The sequence below is a fragment of the Poecilia reticulata genome, chromosome 10 (genome assembly GCF_904066995.2).
Source record: "Poecilia reticulata chromosome 10, P_reticulata-male-v2, whole genome shotgun sequence".
Lineage (NCBI taxonomy): Eukaryota > Metazoa > Chordata > Actinopteri > Cyprinodontiformes > Poeciliidae > Poecilia > Poecilia reticulata.
The window spans coordinates 32,729,274-32,746,158 of NC_088839.1; the positions used below are offsets into that span (position 1 = coordinate 32,729,274).

The 16,885-nt window shown below is 44.0% G+C and overlaps 2 protein-coding genes across 7 annotated transcripts in view; one reads left to right on the forward strand and one right to left on the reverse strand.

Annotated features, from left to right (window-relative positions):
* rnf212 (ring finger protein 212) overlaps positions 1–2,355 on the forward strand; it is a 7,610-nt gene extending 5,255 nt beyond the window's left edge. Inside the window, exons 8-12 of one of the 4 annotated variants that reach the window (XM_081611937.1) lie at positions 361–421; positions 683–725; positions 1,586–1,640; positions 1,860–1,929; positions 2,102–2,355. In XM_081611937.1, the coding sequence (XP_081468063.1) occupies positions 361–421; positions 683–725; positions 1,586–1,640; positions 1,860–1,929; positions 2,102–2,267 (395 nt within the window). In that variant the 3' untranslated portion in view covers positions 2,268–2,355. The remainder of the gene's footprint in view (positions 1–360; positions 422–682; positions 726–1,585; positions 1,641–1,859; positions 1,930–2,101) is intronic. The other 3 variants (XM_081611939.1, XM_081611938.1, XM_081611940.1) reach the window with 3 other exon arrangements.
* Positions 2,356–9,264: 6,909 nt separating this feature from the next.
* fgfrl1a (fibroblast growth factor receptor like 1a) overlaps positions 9,265–16,885 on the reverse strand; it is a 65,573-nt gene continuing 57,952 nt past the window's right edge. For all 3 annotated transcript variants that reach the window (XM_081611944.1, XM_081611942.1, XM_081611943.1), the window contains 4 exons: positions 16,011–16,301; positions 12,752–12,924; positions 12,501–12,681; positions 9,265–11,862 (listed from right to left, as the gene is read on the reverse strand). In XM_081611944.1, coding sequence (XP_081468070.1) covers positions 11,471–11,862; positions 12,501–12,681; positions 12,752–12,924; positions 16,011–16,301 — 1,037 coding nt within the window. In that variant the 3' untranslated portion in view covers positions 9,265–11,470. The remainder of the gene's footprint in view (positions 11,863–12,500; positions 12,682–12,751; positions 12,925–16,010; positions 16,302–16,885) is intronic.

Sequence of the window (16,885 nt, forward strand, 5' to 3'; positions counted from 1 at the left end):
ATATTAGCATATAGGCTAACATTAGCATTTACGCTGTTATTTCCATACAACCAAACATGCTAGTGATAGCCCTCATCGCTAATGCTAGCTTCATAGCTAAGCTTAGCATTTTATCCAATTATTGATACATTTATTGATTTATAAGCTAAACTTGAACTGAATTGATAAGGTCAGTGTTGAGCAACATGCTAGTGACAGCTCACATATTAAGCTAACAGTAGCATCTAGCACTTTTTGGGAACCATGATGTGACAGACGTAAACTTTAAATCTTTAGTTTTAATTATTTCTGCTTTAATGCTCCAAACCTCTGATCTTAATCGTCTTCATCAGTTTTCCATTTTTTTCTGTTTGTACTTAGTGCTTCGGATTCCCTACGAGTCTCCCGTGTTCGTCCCGCGTCACGCTTCAGCCTCCAACACGTGAGTGTTTATGTGGCATAAAACCTCATGTTTCAAGTCTGATCAATTACATCTGGTGTCTAATTAGTGCCAGTTTAATCATTTCTACACGTGTGAAACCAAAGGTTGTAGCTTTCAGAGTGAGCAGCTCCACTGATCCAGCTTTGAGTTTCAGGGTTTCTCACTTTGGGCAGAATGAATGTTGCTTTTGCTGAGAGCTTGTGGTTAAAGGAAGCGGCGCTCAGCAGCTGAACTAATGAAGTGTGTCTTCCTGTGTGGCAGCAGCCAAAGCCTGGAGCTGGATGACAGGAGTCTGTTCAGGAAAGTGGGTGTCTTTACTTAAACCCAGCTCTGAGGGCAGGGTGTCCAAACTTTATGGCATGTGGGGAAAAACTGTAAACTCAAAACTAACCGCAGGCCAGAAAAACCAACTTAAAATAGAGCAAATAAATGACTGACATGTTCTGCAGATCCAAACTAAAAGGGATTTTCACGACGGGCCGAAAGAGACAGAAAGAGCAAATTTCCATCAAAAATTCACATATTTTGTGATTCATCTCAGAAATTTTACAGAAAACTTTTGAAATTTTCAAAAGAAAATCTTCAACATTTGAAAATTCTGGCATTTTGATGTTTTTTTTCTAGAAAATGTCTGATATTAATTTAAAGTTTAGATTTTTTTTCCAGCTAATTCCCTTATTTATGACATTATGCTCAAAATTTCTACCTTTTTCGTCAGAAATGAACCAGCAGATTAAAATCTGGTTTCACTGAATACGTTCATTTTCAGTGATTAAAAACAGGATTTGTGTCACTTTGTTTCCAAACATTTGCCATTTATCAAAGTTTCACAAAGAATAAAAGCTGATTTTGTTGCAGCAAAGTTGGATTTTCAGTAAAAGTCTTTGGATAAACTTGGTTTTTATGTTCAATACTTTCTGTTGTACTTTACATTTTCCTGCATAAAAAATTATGCTGGTAACAAATTTGTTCCCCGATTTCAAATTAAAAGTCTCCGTCTGCAGCCACGGGCCAAATTTGGACCAGTTTAGAGTTGCGGCCTCACAGAATCAGTCCGAGGGCCACAAATGGCCCCGGGCCACACTTTGGACACCCTGCCTTATGTTGTATGTTGGCCTGAAGTTTAAGCAGGAAGTGAGGAAACGTCGTTGCTCCTCTCTGCAGCCCGTTTCTGCGCCCAGGCTGTCGGTGATGGCGGCGCTGCCAGACGGACGCTCAGGTGAGTCGGATCCACAGAAAGCACTGCTGAGTCAGCACTTCTCCAACATTCCATGGAAAGTTTAGTGGAGGGAGTTTTAGGGTTCAACGCCTCTCTCCCTAAAAACATGAATATTAATTTCCAGCCATAATCAGAAACTCCATCCGCTCCTTCGATGTTTCAGTCGACTGCAGAACCTTAATTTGTCGTTTTTGTGGATTTCTCTGGCGTTTTGCTCAGGACCCGCCACCCACAGGTCCTACAGCCAGAACCCACTGACCTCCCACTCCACCCACTCAGCCACCGTCAGGTGAAACGCTCCACTCAACTGTCATCACTTCAGATCAATATGTTACGTTAAAACTACTTTTTGAGCCTAGTTTTAGCAGATGAACTGATGTTTTTCTGTCGCATCCTGTGTCTGGTATTGATTCTTCGTGCTTCTGAAAAATGAGCGGTTTGCTGTGAACTGGGAGTAACAGGAAGGTTTCTGTTGCTGTCCAGCCGTTTCCCTCCCTCCACTCCAGAGTCGTACGGTCGGAGTTCAGCCTGGAAGTCGCCTCAGCTCAAAGCGTCGTCCTCCTTCAGGCACTCCGCCTCCTTCCTGGGGTTTGCCCCGCCTTAACGCCTCTGCTTGGAAACGACTGATGAGGAGGTTAAATGTGCAGCTTAAACATGAAACGAGACACAAACTGCTCTTCACTGTCAAACTAAATGAAATAAATTGGTAAACGAGTTCGGCGTCTGAGTGAAATGGTTCAATCTTTTCTTTCTGCTCTTCAACTTTAAATATTCTGCAAACTAAAAGCTGATTATTTTATGTGCGGATCAGTTTAGCTTTTTCAAAATAAGTCTATGTTTAGCGTTAGCCTCCAGTAAAATAGTAGTTTAGCATTAGCTTCTAGTCATTGTCTTGATGTGGTTAGCAGCTTAGCGTTAGCAGCTTAGCGTTAGCTTCTCATCATTTTTTTAGGTGTTTAGCATTTGTTTCCACTAGCATTTTATTTTCAGAGATTTAGCGTTTGTGGAGCTGCTGTTGTTTAGCAAACTAGTTAGTGAAGCTAATTTTTTAGCTAGCTGTGCATCATTTGGAAACGTGACTCTGTGGTTCAGAGTACGAAGTGACTCCATATTCACAGCCACCATCATGAAAAATAATCAGTAAATATGATTTCTGTCAGACCAATTATGTCCAATTTGACACCAGAAGTATTCATCAATTATACATTTTGGTAAATTTAATGCAAAGAAACATTTTCCTTGATGGCCACGGCCGCCATCTTGAATTGTTCAGCGACCTTTCAGCTGGATTTGTGGGCGTGGCCCAAAGAGCTCTTTTTATTTCTGAAAGCTTCTTAAATGGCTGAAAACTGAAAAACAGTTTTCGCTTCATGTTCAGGGGATGTTGGGGTTTAGATCCGCGGCGCTGAAGTCGGAACCGTTTCATCTGCAAAGCTGAGCTGGAGTTTGTTGGCGCACAAAAGACGATGACATGAAAACGTTTGGCTGAAAGATGCTGCAATAACATCCCGTCGGAGGCCCGTCAGCAGGAGTCCAGGCCTGCCGGATGCGTTACTTCACCTCAAACCTGCTACAAACAGCTGCAGGTGAAGACAAAGGGACTGAATCCACTCAGAAACCGGATATCACCTGCAGTCACGGCGGCCCGATGTGTTCAGGCAGGTCGGTTCCTCCTGAGCGGCCCGCCGCGGTCGGCGCCATTGTCCCGGCTGTCAGGCCGCTGAATGACGCCTATTGAAGGCGGCTCAGGTGTGGCTGTGTGTTCTGGACCGGCGCACGCAACTTCCAGCGCTTTGCTGCGCGCTTTGCTGCGCGCTTTGCTGCGCGCTTTGCTGCGCGCTCTGTTCCCTGGAGCTGATCCTCTTCCCGCTGCAGTGGGAGCTGAAGACGTTTCCTGTTTTTAACAGAGAGGCGGCTGAGCGGTCAGGAGTTTCCACTGACCGAAAAGCAGCAAAAACATTTCAATCACAACAAAGTCACTTAATGGACGCGCCGATTCGGAAAGATCAGTTTTCAACAAAACGTTCTGGCAAAACTAGAATGGAAGAAACTTTTTGCGTCAATCAAATTATGTGATCAACAACAGGAAGTTACTACTGGCAGAAACCACGAAGAAGAGATGGCAGGAAGTGGTTAGAGGACGATGGTGCAGCATGTTTTTAATGACTTACTGATTTTATTTTTATTCCTTATTTAAAGGAAACATTGCAATTGTGAAATTGTGTTTTTTTTCAACATTAGCTGAATATTGACAGTTTTCCTCACATTTGTAAAATAATAAAACCCCACAGCTAATGTGTCACACTGAGTGGAGACGTTTAAATCAGCGTAATCTTCCCCTCATGTTGGCAAAAACGGGTTTTTAAACTTTCTCTCCTGCAGGCCGACAAATGAGCTGCTGATGTCAGCCATTATTATTCAGCAGCGCGTTTCCACCGACTGTCCTCTGCTGCTCCATCACAGCGTGTGTGTGTGTGTGTGTGTGTGTGTGTGTGTGTGTGTGTGTGTGTGTGTGTGTGTGTGTGTGTGTGTGTGTGTGTGTGTGGGGAGAAAGAAGCCTCCCTCTTAATCTGATCCAGACTTCACACTTTGGAGGCGTAATCCCTTCAATCCCAAATGACGTCACACTGCAGCCATTTGTCTGTTGGCGTCGTCGCCTGGGATCTTCATCACGTATGAAGTCCTAACGCTCAAAGTGATGATGATGATGATGTTTAAACTGCAGCCAGTGAAGGTCAGATTCACCTCATAATGTTGGTTTAAAACAAACCATTAAAATAATGTCGGTACTTTACGTCCAGTTCAAAATGATTTCAGTTTCAATCCATCGGTCAGCAAAGGATCCTCCTGACCTGCTCCAGGCTTCTTAAAGGGCCGGTAGCATGTAAAGTTAACTGAGTTTAGCCTTCCATCGTGTCCTGAAGGTTCTTCCTCATCAAAACAAACCTGGGCTTTTTACTGGGTGGCCTTAGCCCCGCCTCCGAGGCGCAGCTCCTCCCCCGCTCCGCTCCTTCAGACTAGCCAGCAGCAGGCTTAATATTTTCCATTGTAAGAAAATTATTTTGAAAATAATTTTACTCCGATTCCAAATAAAAAGCCTGAATCTGCATCAAACATTTAATCTCAACATTAATCTTACATTTTCCAACCTTGCAGAGAAAAACTTTTATTTTTCACATGTTCCAATACGTCGCCATGGCAACGACGTTCCGAAGTCGTTGCCATGGCGACGTTACAAAATGGAGGCCGACAGACGGGTCTTTTTGTTTTTTTAAATAGATTTTGAATGAAATGTGAAGGAGAATCTTCTGTGAACTGATTTTTGCCTCATCAGCGATATTAGTGACATTTTTACTGATCCAGTTAAACATCAAGATGTTTAATTTACACTGCAAAAACTAAATCCTACCAAGTATTTTGGCCTGGAGATTTCTTGGTACACTTTAAGACAAAACCAACTTTTCATCTAAGCTTCATTTTCTACACATAATGAGCAGAAACAACTTGAGAAAGAGGGAAACGTTTGTTTACTTCTTATTGTTAGCAGAACTGATTATTTTGTTCAATATAACCAGAGCTTCAACCTGAGCTTTTGTTTTTCTTTCCAGTCATTTCAAACTGGAACTCTGTGTTCCCCTTTATAGAATCATTTCTGTGTGAAAGGAGCAAATAAAGTAAAGTAGCTCCAGCAGAAACACTTTGTGTTCACAAGTCAAAGTAATAAAACTATTGACATGCAGCTGCAGTTTAATTTGACTTTAACTGCAGCGCTTCTGTGAAGGCTGAGAATAAAACAGCATCTTTATGAAACTTGATGGTGGCAGCATCATGCTGCGGTGGAGGATGAGGAGTGTTCATTCTAACAAATGTGTAAAAACATTTCGTTATAAAAGTTACGTACTCGCGGCCGGGATGAGGCTCAGTGCCTCCAAATCCGAGGCCATGGTCTTGAGCCTGAAAAGGGTAGAGTGCCTTCTCCGGGTCAGGGGGGTCGTCCTGCCTCAAGCGGAGGAGTTTAAGTATCTGGGGATCTTGTTCACGAATGAGGGAAGAAGGGAGATTGACAGGCGGATTGGGGCAGCGTCTGCCGTGAAGCGGGCGCTGTACCGGTCCGTCGTGGTGAAGAGAGAGCTGAGCCAAAAAGCGAAGCTCTCGATTTACCGGTCGATCTACGTTCCCACCCTCATCTATGGTCATGAGCTTTGGGTCATGACCGAAAGAACGAGACCACGGGTACAAGCGGCCGAAATGGGTTTCCTCCTCCGCAGGGTGGCTGGGCTCTCCCTTAGAGAGAGAAGCTCGGTCATCCGGGAGGGACTCAGAGTAGAGCCGCTGCTCCTCCACGTCGAGAGGAGCCAGTTGAGGCTCGGGCATCTGGTCAGGATGCCTCCTGGACGCCTCCCTGGTGAGGAGTTCAGGTCCCACCGGGAGGAGGGGAGACCCAGGACACCTGGAGGGACGATGTCTCTCTATGGCCTGGGAACGCCTTGGGATTCCTGGAGGACCTGGAAGAGGCTGGAGAGGGAAGTCTGGGCCTCCTGAGGCTGCTGACCCCGAGACCCGACCCCGGATGAAGTGGCGGAAGACGACGAAGACAGAGGAGGACGGATGGACGTTACGTACTGGAGCTTTTAGGGACCATTACCAGCATGTTGACACTGTTAGGATGTGACAGAGGCAACAGCGAGTCGCTCCAATCAAACATTACTGTATAAACTATAATTAGCCAAAATGCTAAAGTTCGATTAAATGTGTGGAATCACTAGAATGTTTATTTATATTGACTTAATTCATTCAGTAGTTTAAACATAGTTACTAAATCAAAATTATTTATTAGATGACAACAGACTGTTGAGACTTCAACTTTGGCCAATGAGGCAAAAAGTTTGGACACCCCTGAGCTAAACGATAATATTGTTGTTTTGAGACCAAACTTTAAATTCTAATGACATTTTAAATACAAAACTAGAAAATTTCTTAAAGACTTTAAACGTTTCCTGCCAAAGTGTGCATGTCAGTTGGAATCCAGCGTTATGACGCTGAAAATTAGCATCAATGCTACAGTTAGCTAAAATGTGGTTAGCAGCATGTGCTGCATCACAAGCATTAGGTCAATTAGGTCAATACCTAATCCATTCATTGTGCACATTTTGGCAAATATATTAAAAATGCTAATTACAAGTGTTGGGTTAACGTTAGCATGGGGCACTAGCGGAACAAGTCAGCGTCGGGCCGGGGGGCGGGGCCAATCACCAGGCCCATTACGTGCATCAGCAGCTGTTGAGCGGGGGTGGGGGGGGAGAGAAGCGGAACTGAAACTGTTGACTTTAACATTAAATACACCTTTCGTAACAGGTGAGGGCGCACTTTCTCCGTCTATAATCAGACATTTAAGCAACTTGAAACCATTCCTCCCTCCCTGGCACCTCCAGACCAGGGCCCCCATCCGGACCGGGCCCTGCCCCTCCCACAGCCCCCTCTATAGCTCCGCCCCTGGCATGGGGGCTATCATTAGCATGCAAGAGCGACTAGCATAGTGACACTCCCAATAAGATGTGGGTTCTTACTAGCATATTTATTTACTTAATCCATTCAGTGGACAAATGCTAACATTAGCTATTTATGTATGGAATCACCAGCATGCTTATTTATATTGACTTTATCCATTCAGAATGATAAACCTAGCTAATAAATCGGAAATGTGCTCAGATATCTAAAATAAAATAATAAAAACACGTTAGATCTATCATTTTGGCCCCTCATGTGGCAGGTTTGGTTTCCCGGGCTGAGCTCGCATGGCCGCTACTTCCGGTCACCCAGACCTGGCGGGATGTGGCGGGAGAAGAACCGCAGATCTGGAGGCTCCTGTCGCGGCTCCGCTGCGGCCGTTAAAGGCCGAGGCTTCCTGCCTCTCAGCCGCATCTCTTTGTTTCCCCTCATCCCGGTGGAGCCGCCCGCTGCCGCTCTTTGTGTTTTTGTTTTGCTGGTTTTAATGGAGGTTTTGTGGCGGCGGAGTGGAGGATGATTAGAGGGAGAGGAATGCAAACACAGCAGCCAGGTGTCCGCTTGTTCTCATCTGCGTGTGTGTGTGTGTGTGTGTGTGTGTGTGTGTCACGGTCATTGACTCCTTCCACCTGGACGCTCCTTTTCCATGAAGTTAAAAGGCTCCTTCTCCACCCACCGCAGCTGCTGGTGACTCAGGCGCGCAGGAATCTGGAATCTTCATCCAGACACGTAAATATCGATTTAGGCGTTAAAATTGATTCTCAAATCCAGGGATCAATAATTTCAATACTTCAGTCATTTGAGCTGATGTATCTTAACAAGAGTACGTTAAATTATTAAGATATTTCCTAGAAAAGACGGTTTGGTGGGAACTACTTTTTCTTCCGCCTCACTGTAAAATTGCGCAGGTTGGAATTACAAAAATAAATTCGCTTCATAAAAACACGCAAATTAAAAAAACTCACGTTTTGTACTAGGATGAGTTGTTTCCTTCGGCTGTATAGAAATTAGCGATAGAAACTTTTTGTTCATGTGACCAAACAGCTGGCGGAAATGACGAAGACGAGGAACGGAAGTAATATTTTAATGACTTATCGCGTGAACAAACTTATTCACGTGTGATTTTAATTACGTCTTATTTCATGGAGACATCATTTTCCTTTTCCACTAATGTAATATCAAAGTTTTACTCACATTTGTAAAGCAAATGCATATTTATTTTTAAAATAGTTCTTAAAGCATTTCAGTAATTACCAATATACACATATTTTTAGTTTGCAACACCTTTTAGTCATTTCGTATGAATGTCTGCTAAAACAGCCTGGCTATAGTGAAATTAATATTCTATATGAATTAAAACTGTTTTGGATTTAACAGTCATCAGGAGTTGGACCGGTACCGCTGAGACCCCGACCACAAATCAGAATATTTATTTTGTCCCTGAAAACTTTAGGAACTGAAGGCAGAGACAGAACAGGAGATGTCTGCCCTCTGCTTGTCTCTGACTCGTTGACCTCTGACCTCTGGCCATGTTCTGCTGTGCAGCCAGACGAGCGGTGAACTCATCAGCGCCTCTTCCTCCTCGTTTTACTCTTCATCCTCAGTCAGAATCAAGAAACAAAAAACCAACCAGACTGAAAACTAAACCTTTTATTTTCTTCCAATTTTCCTCCTTTTTCTTTTTTCCTTTATCTCTTAGTTTTTTTCCCTTTCTATTTTTTTTTTATGTTTTTTTCCTTTGTTCTCTTTCTTATTTTTTAAAAATTGTTTCTCTTTCCTCTTGTTTTTCTCTCCCAACCTGTTTTCTCTTTTTCTCCCTCTTTTCTTTGTAATTTTTCCATTCTTCCTCTCCTCACTTCATTTCGTCCCCGTGTTTCTCCGCTTCCTGCCGTGTTTCCAGATCAACTCGCTCCGTGTCGTCGGATCCACATCTGGAGAAAGTAGTTTTTCCTCCCGCTCCGTTTTTCCAGCCTGCTGCTCATTTTGGTGAACATTTTAAATAAAAACCTGAATATTCAGATTTTTTTTTAGCTGCATTTGTTTGATCAGATTTGAGACAAAAACATCCTAAAAATAATTGATGCAGTTTTAAAAACAGCCTCTGAATAAAGAAGTGGAACATGATTCCATGTTTTAATGGCACCAACATGATTATAACGATACAGGAAACAGTTTTTAACCTAAACTACCAACATCTGTACAGGATTGTCGTTATGAAGATAATCAATAAAACTTGTATATTTTCTCAGCACATATACATTATCTTACAATATCATGATTGTAGCTTCCATTATGACTAACACAGAAATCCATTCATGCAGTAATAATGCCCAGTTATATGGAAAATAACAGGAAATAAATTAAAAACACAATTTTCTTTTTCAGTATTTTTTATCCCGAAGCTAAAAGGTCTGAATAGTTTAAAGAAATATAGCATAAACGTCCCACAGGAGGAGAAATGTAACGTTTAGATGCAGTCAGAGCGTTTTGGGTTTAAATGGCAGCAGAGATGGATAAATTAATTCACAGCGACTTTAGTGATGCTGATTACGTTTTAGGAATAACATACAAACAAACAGCACTATATGCATTATTTATAAAAATATATATTTTTACATTTTCCTTCTTTATTATGAAGATCTGTGCAAAAACCTGAAGGTACCGGACGATTTCCTCTGAGGTTCACAGCAAAACATTTTTCAGATTTTTCTGGAGAAATTTCCCCTGAATCAAAGCCGGTCGCATCGTTTAAAATGTAAAGTTATTATTATTATTATCATCATTAAGAGCCAAAACACCAAAATATTACACATAAATACATGTTTATGTAAGTGGTTTAATAAAAATATATGTTAACTGAAATATACTTTGAAAACATTCAATTGTTTTCAGGTTTTCTGTATTTTGTTTCAGTGGGCGGGACTAACACTGCGTTAGGGAAGCCGATTGGCCGGCAGTTCAGCCGTTGCCTGCGGTAACCAATCAAACTTCAGGGTTAATGTTATGATTAACATTTACTGTAAATTTACGACAACTGATCATTTTAATTATTTTGGAAAATATTGAGTCATGAAATTAGCTTTTTATGCATTTATTTGAATTTTGTTTAAAACAATAATATTAAACATTAAATAAATATTACCTGAATATTTATTTATATTTCTGAATGAAATATGGGACCTTTAACAACAGGAATATTTTGACAAAAATAAAATAATTTTAATGTCTTTTGTTCATATATTTTTATTTGTTTATTAAAATTTAATCGCATGCTTCCATGTAACAAATGTTTATTTATTGCATTATGATTATTTTAGCACCTAAACGAAACGTTTAAACCTGTTTTGTTTTTAATATAATCTCAATTATTCCTTTTCTCTGAAGCAGAACTGTTTTAGTTTCACTTTAAACAAAGTTAGCCGACGATGCTAAAACGTTTCCCTGTTTAAATGCAACTGATGACATCATCGCCTCAGCTCAATGGGAGCAGGAAGTGACATCACTCATCCGTTTGTTTTGGCTCAGCTACGTTTCGCCTGAGAAATAAATCCATTATGATCACAAAAAATAAAAGTTTTCACCCCTTTTTGACTTTTCCCCACAAATCTCAATAAAAAAACAAGAAATTTGTAACTGAAAAATTTATAAAAAAATCGAAACGGTGTGAAAACTTGAAAGAGTTTTTTTTTTATCTGTGTTTTGCAAGTTCACTGTAAAACAGAACACAGTTAAAGTTAAATTTAAACTCGTCAGATAATCTCGGAAAACGTTTCACACCTTTTGGACTTAATCTTTACTTTGCAATGTTAAAAACTCTTTTTTTTATTAAATAATAACAAATATTTTATGAGAAACATCAACAGAAAATGGAAATAAAATTATTTCAGCAGTTTTACAGTTCAAAAATCTGAAAAGTGTGGCATGTGTATGTTTTCAATTCACAAAGAATAAGTCCAAAAGAAGTGAAACATTTTTTATCTGTGTTTTTAAAGTTAATGAACTGAAAACGTTTTGTAGTTTGAGGCTACAGAGCCGCTGCAGTCGGGTTGATGTTGGTGAAGGACGCAGCTGCTGCAGTCGCTGCTGCAGTCGCCGCTGCTGCTGCAGTCGCTGCTGCAGCTGCTGCTGCAGTCGCTGCTGCAGTCGCCGCTGCAGCATCTGCTGCTGCAGTCGCTGCTGCAGTCGCTGCTGCTGCTGCAGTCGCTGTGACCCGGTTCTGGAAGCTCGTATGAAGCGAGTCAGACTTTGGTTGAAGCGAAGGACTTCCTGTCTCTACCTGCTGCAGTCCGTCGCAGGCTGTTAGCTGCGGCTGTTAGCTGCGGCTGCTAACACTGGTAGTGTATGTGCTGGTGCACCTTGCCGTTGACGTGTGAGTGTGTGTGTGTGTGTATGTCCGTGTAGACCTTGGGGTAGAGCTTCGGCGCCAGCAGCAGCTGCTGATGCGCCGCCGCGTATTCCTCGTACGTCAGCGAGTCTTTGTCGGAGCCCGCGGGCGGCGCTGCGGGCGGCGGCGGAGGCGGCGGGCCGGCCCGGTCCCGGCGCGGAGCGGCGGGCAGCGCGGAGGAGGCGGAGCCGCTGCAGCTGCGTTTCGATTGGTAGAACCAGAGGAGGGCGGTGCCCAAGATGAAGGCCACGCCCGCCGGGATGCCGATGATGACGGGCCAGGGCAGGCCGGGGGGCGTTACCATGGGAACGGAGCTGGGCTGGGACTTCCTGTCTGCAGGGCAGAAACACGGGAATTTATTTTAATAAACGGAAACCTGGATGGAATTGTGCAAAAGTTTTAAACTAAGAAAATTCCAGGTTTTCCTTTAAATGATTCAGAATTTTCATAAAAATGAGATTAAAATCCCTTTAAAACTAAAAAAGATTAAAGTATGAAACTATGTAAATATTCCTTCAGAGGTCAGAGGTCAGCGGGATGGATGGGCAAACAGTTCATCCATCCCGCTGACCTGGCAGCACGGTGAGGTAGGCGCTCCTGAAGCTGTAGCCCCGCCTCCCCTGACCCTTGACCTCTGACCTGGCAGCACGGTGAGGTAGGTGCTCCTGAAGCTGTAGCCCCGCCCCCCCTGACCCTTGACCTCTGACCTGGCAGCACAGTGAGGTAGGCGCTCCTGAAGCTGTAGCCCCGCCCCCCTGACCCTTGACCTCTGACCTGGCAGCACGGTGAGGTAGGTGCTCCTGAAGCTGTAGCCCCGCCCCCCCTGACCCTTGACCTCTGACCTGGCAGCACGGTGAGGTAGGTGCTCCTGAAGCTGTAGCCCCGCCCCCCCTGACCTCTGACCTGGCAGCACAGTGAGGTAGGCGCTCCTGAAGCTGTAGCCCCGCCCCCCCTGACCCTTGACCTCTGACCTGGCAGCACGGTGAGGTAGGCGCTCCTGAAGCTGTAGCCCTTGCTGTTGGCTCCCAGGCAGATGTACATGCCGGCGTCGTCCTGCTGCGCCCTGCTGATCAGCAGCTTGTTCAGGTACGACCCGTCGGGTCGGGACCAGACCTCCCCGGTGGGCAGAACCACGAAGCGCTGGTCACCGGCCTGCAGGGGGCGGGGAGTAGGGGTCAGAACCAGAAGCAGAGCCCTGTGTGTGTGCGGCATGACCTCTGACCTCTATGGTGGAGTTGAAGCGGGCCTCCTCTCCGGGTTCGACCCGTTTCAGCCACTGGATGACCGGCTTCACGTCGCTGCGGACCTTACACTGGAAGGACGTGGTTCCGCCATAATCCACCGTGGTGTTGACCGGGTGGGTTCCGGTCAGAACCGGCTTGGAGATTGTCCGCTCTGGAGACACACCGAGACTGTCAGCAACACCACCAGGCTTTGACTAGGCCATGCTCTCAGACAGTGTTGTAATACTCGAGGTCGGTCTTGGTCTCAAGACCATTTTTAATGAATTGAATTATTTCGTCTCTTTCATCAAAAGGTTTATTTGAGACCAAAACATCAGTTTTTGGTAGAAAACCTTCACATCTTTTTTTATTTTTAATCAGTTATAATTTTGGAAACTTGAAACTGCTGATGCGCAAATTACTCAACAGGCTGTTGCTAGGTAACCAAAGTGAGGGTAGAGGGCTTGGAACTGCCTGTTACCCAGCAGGTTGTTGCTAGGCAACCATAGAATCTGTGAGTTAATTGATGCTACCAGCTAGCTTAGCTCACGTTGAGAAGTTGAGCTGCTAAAGTTCTTCCTCTGCCTACATGTCCCAGAATGCTGTGCGGTTCTGGATCGAGTTCAGTGAATGTTCTATATACTGAATATTGAATACCAGTAATTTACTGATAAACAAAACAAAACAAGGCTGGCTACCAAAACGACCCAAACCTCATTCATTATGACTAGCATGGAGTTCTTTGAGTCAGCCATTTTGGCCATTAGTGTTAAAGATTCAAATGAAATGACTCAGATGGAAAACTAAGGCTTAGGTTAAAGCGGACTGGAGTCGGATTAAAGCGGACTGGAGTCGGGCTAAAGCGGACTGGAGTCAGGTTAAAGCGGACTGGACTCAGGTTAAAGCGGACTGGAGTCGGGCTAAAGCGGACTGGAGTCGGGCTAAAGCGGACTGGAGTCAGGTTAAAGCGGACTGGAGTCAGGTTAAAGCGGACTGGACTCAGGTTAAAGCGGACTGGAGTCAGGTTAAAGCGGACTGGACTCAGGTTAAAGCGGACTGGACTCAGGTTAAAGCGGACTGGAGACGGATTAAAGCGGACTGGAGTCAGGTTAAAGCGGACTGGAGTCGGATTAAAGCGGACTGGACTCAGGTTAAAGCGGACTGGACTCAGGTTAAAGCGGACTGGAGTCGGGCTAAAGCGGACTGGAGTCAGGTTAAAGCGGACTGGAGTCGGATTAAAGCGGACTGGAGTCAGGTTAAAGCGGACTGGAGTCGGGCTAAAGCGGACTGGACTCAGGTTAAAGCGGACTGGAGTCGGATTAAAGCGGACTGGAGTCAGGTTAAAGCGGACTGGAGTCGGATTAAAGCGGACTGGAGTCAGGTTAAAGCGGACTGGACTCGGGTTAAAGCGGACTGGAGTCGGGCTAAAGCGGACTGGAGTCGGGCTAAAGCGGACTGGACTCAGGTTAAAGCGGACTGGAGTCGGATTAAAGCGGACTGGACTCGGGTTAAAGCGGACTGGAGTCGGGCTAAAGCGGACTGGAGTCAGGTTAAAGCGGACTGGACTCAGGTTAAAGCGGACTGGAGTCGGGCTAAAGCGGACTGGACTCAGGTTAAAGCGGACTGGACTCAGGTAAAGCGGACTGGAGTCGGGCTGAAGCGGACTGGAGTCGGATCAAAGTGGACTGGAGTCAGGTTAAAGTGGACTGGACTCAGGTAAAAGTGGACTGGACTCAGGTAAAAGTGGACTGGACTCAGGTAAAAGCGGACTGGACTCAGGTAAAAGCGGACTGGAGTCGGGTTAAAGCGGACTGGAGTCGGGTTAAAGCGGACTGGACTCAGGTAAAAGCGGACTGGACTCAGGTAAAAGCGGACTGGAGTCACGTCGATATGCTGTCATAATGCTGATGCGCATCAAAGCATCTCCACTTGCAGAAAGTTTCTCTTCTTTCTTTTCTGGTTCTGTTGGAAGCTCTGGTTCATGACGGACGGCCATCTGAAGGACGAAATGTCACATCTGACATCAGCAAGCAGCCGACTGATTTATGTCCTCTTTATTCTATGTGTGTGTGTGTGTGTGTGTGTGTGTGTGTGTGTGTGTGAGGCCTACAGCTGTGCTGTAATGCAGAGCAGATGCTCGAAGTGAAGCGAAAGTCTCAACAGAGCTGTAACCTTTGGTTTGACACAGACACACGTTGAGCGAACTGAGCGACGGTAAATCATCGCCGGCTCCTGCAGCCGTCCAACAAAAGCTAATGCATCAACGAGCTCGACTCATCGCCTTCACTGAGATCATTACAACACGGCCTTTTTTAGACAAAACCTCTGGCTGGAAAAACGCAGGCAGGGCATTCCAACCAACACTGGAAACACATTTAAAACCTCCTATCCTCTGATTTTTACGTCTATTTTCCATTTAACAAAAGCGGCTCAAAGAAATATTCACCATCTTGGGCAGGTATTCACACCGCTTGATCTTTTGTGACGTAAAAAAAACATTAACTTGATGCAACTACGTATTTGGACTTGATGGATTATTGATGCCAGACTTCAATTTTTAGATTTTTCATGAGAGTCAAAGAAGAGCAGGAGTTTTTAAAGAGACAGACGCCCAATTTAAATGTGGATTCAAGTCGTATTGACATAAAAAGCAACAACAGCAGGAAACATGACTGGACCTGTTATGGTAAAATATATGATTAATTGTTCCAGAAGTTATTGCGATAAATGATAATATTGTTGTTTTGAGACCATTTTGCAGTCATAAAATGGAAATGGCATCATAATGCAAGAAGAGCAATAAACTTTAAATTGTAATGAATATCTAATACTGGAACTGGAAGACATTTTAAATAACCAAAATAAATAAACAAAGCAACTAAAACAACAAATAAAATGAATTATGAAGTTTCTGACCTTTAAAAAATGTTTAGTTGAGACCAAAAAACCCGACTGAGGATTTTTACCATCCAGTTTGTGGAAGAAAGAAAAAACGATAAATCATGCAAATTACTGATGTGGTTTTAATTGATCATTAATTGATTTATTGCTTATTGCAACAGGACTAATTCAGTCGCCTCCTCAGTGATGTTTAACTGTCAGTGATGGAAATAAATTCATTTTGAAGCTAAACGTTTCTCCGTATAATGATGCTAGTTTAATGTCTCGTTATAGCAAGAAAGCTTCTTTTTAAAACATGAACATGTTGTAATGATACACAAACCTCAGTAAAATGACCTTTAACGACTCCGGACTTACGTATGACCTCCACCTTGTAGGTGGCGTTGATCTGTCCGGCGCGGTTGGAGACGTGGCAGGTGTACTTCCCGCTGTGCTCCGGCGCCAGGTTCTTCAGGCTCAGCGTCCATCTCTTCTTCTTCTTCTTCTCTGCGCCGGCGTCCTCCTCCGCCAGCGGCTTGCTGTCCTTCAGCCACACGATGTCCGGGTGCGGGTTCCCGCTCGCCGTGCACTTGAGCCGCACCGAGCTGCCCACCGGCCGCTCGATGACGCGCCGCCTCATCTTCGCCGGCTCGGTGAAACGAGGACGAACTGCAGGCAGAACGGGACAAATTTTAACTTCACAGCAGGGAAGAGCGGCTTGATCAATACCTCTGATACGGTTAAAATCAATATCAATACTTTCAACACTTCCGTCATTTGAGGTGATGTATCTAAGCAACAATAACGTTACATTATTGAGATTTTTCCAAAACAAGACGGGCTGAAGGAACTACTTTTTCTTCCGCCTGCTCACGTTTCCATTCACCATGAAGCTGCAGAAAGTGGAAATACAAAATAAATTTGCTTAATGGATACTCGACAACTTTAAAAAACTCACTAAAAAGTGTTTTGTGCGAGGATGAGGCGTTTTTTCTTTTTCAGCTGAATCACATCAACAACAGGATGTTACTACTGGCAGAAATGACAAAGAAGACAACAGGAGTTAGCTGGAGGATGATTTTAATGACTTATTGAGTGAACAAACATATTCAAACACGGCAGCTGTGAAATTTATTTTATTTTACATGAGCTGAACATCAAAGTTTTGCAGACGTTTGTAAATCAAATGCAGATGCAAAAGAAATCACGCTTTCATTTTACTATAGTTCTTAATAATTAAACAGGTATTTATT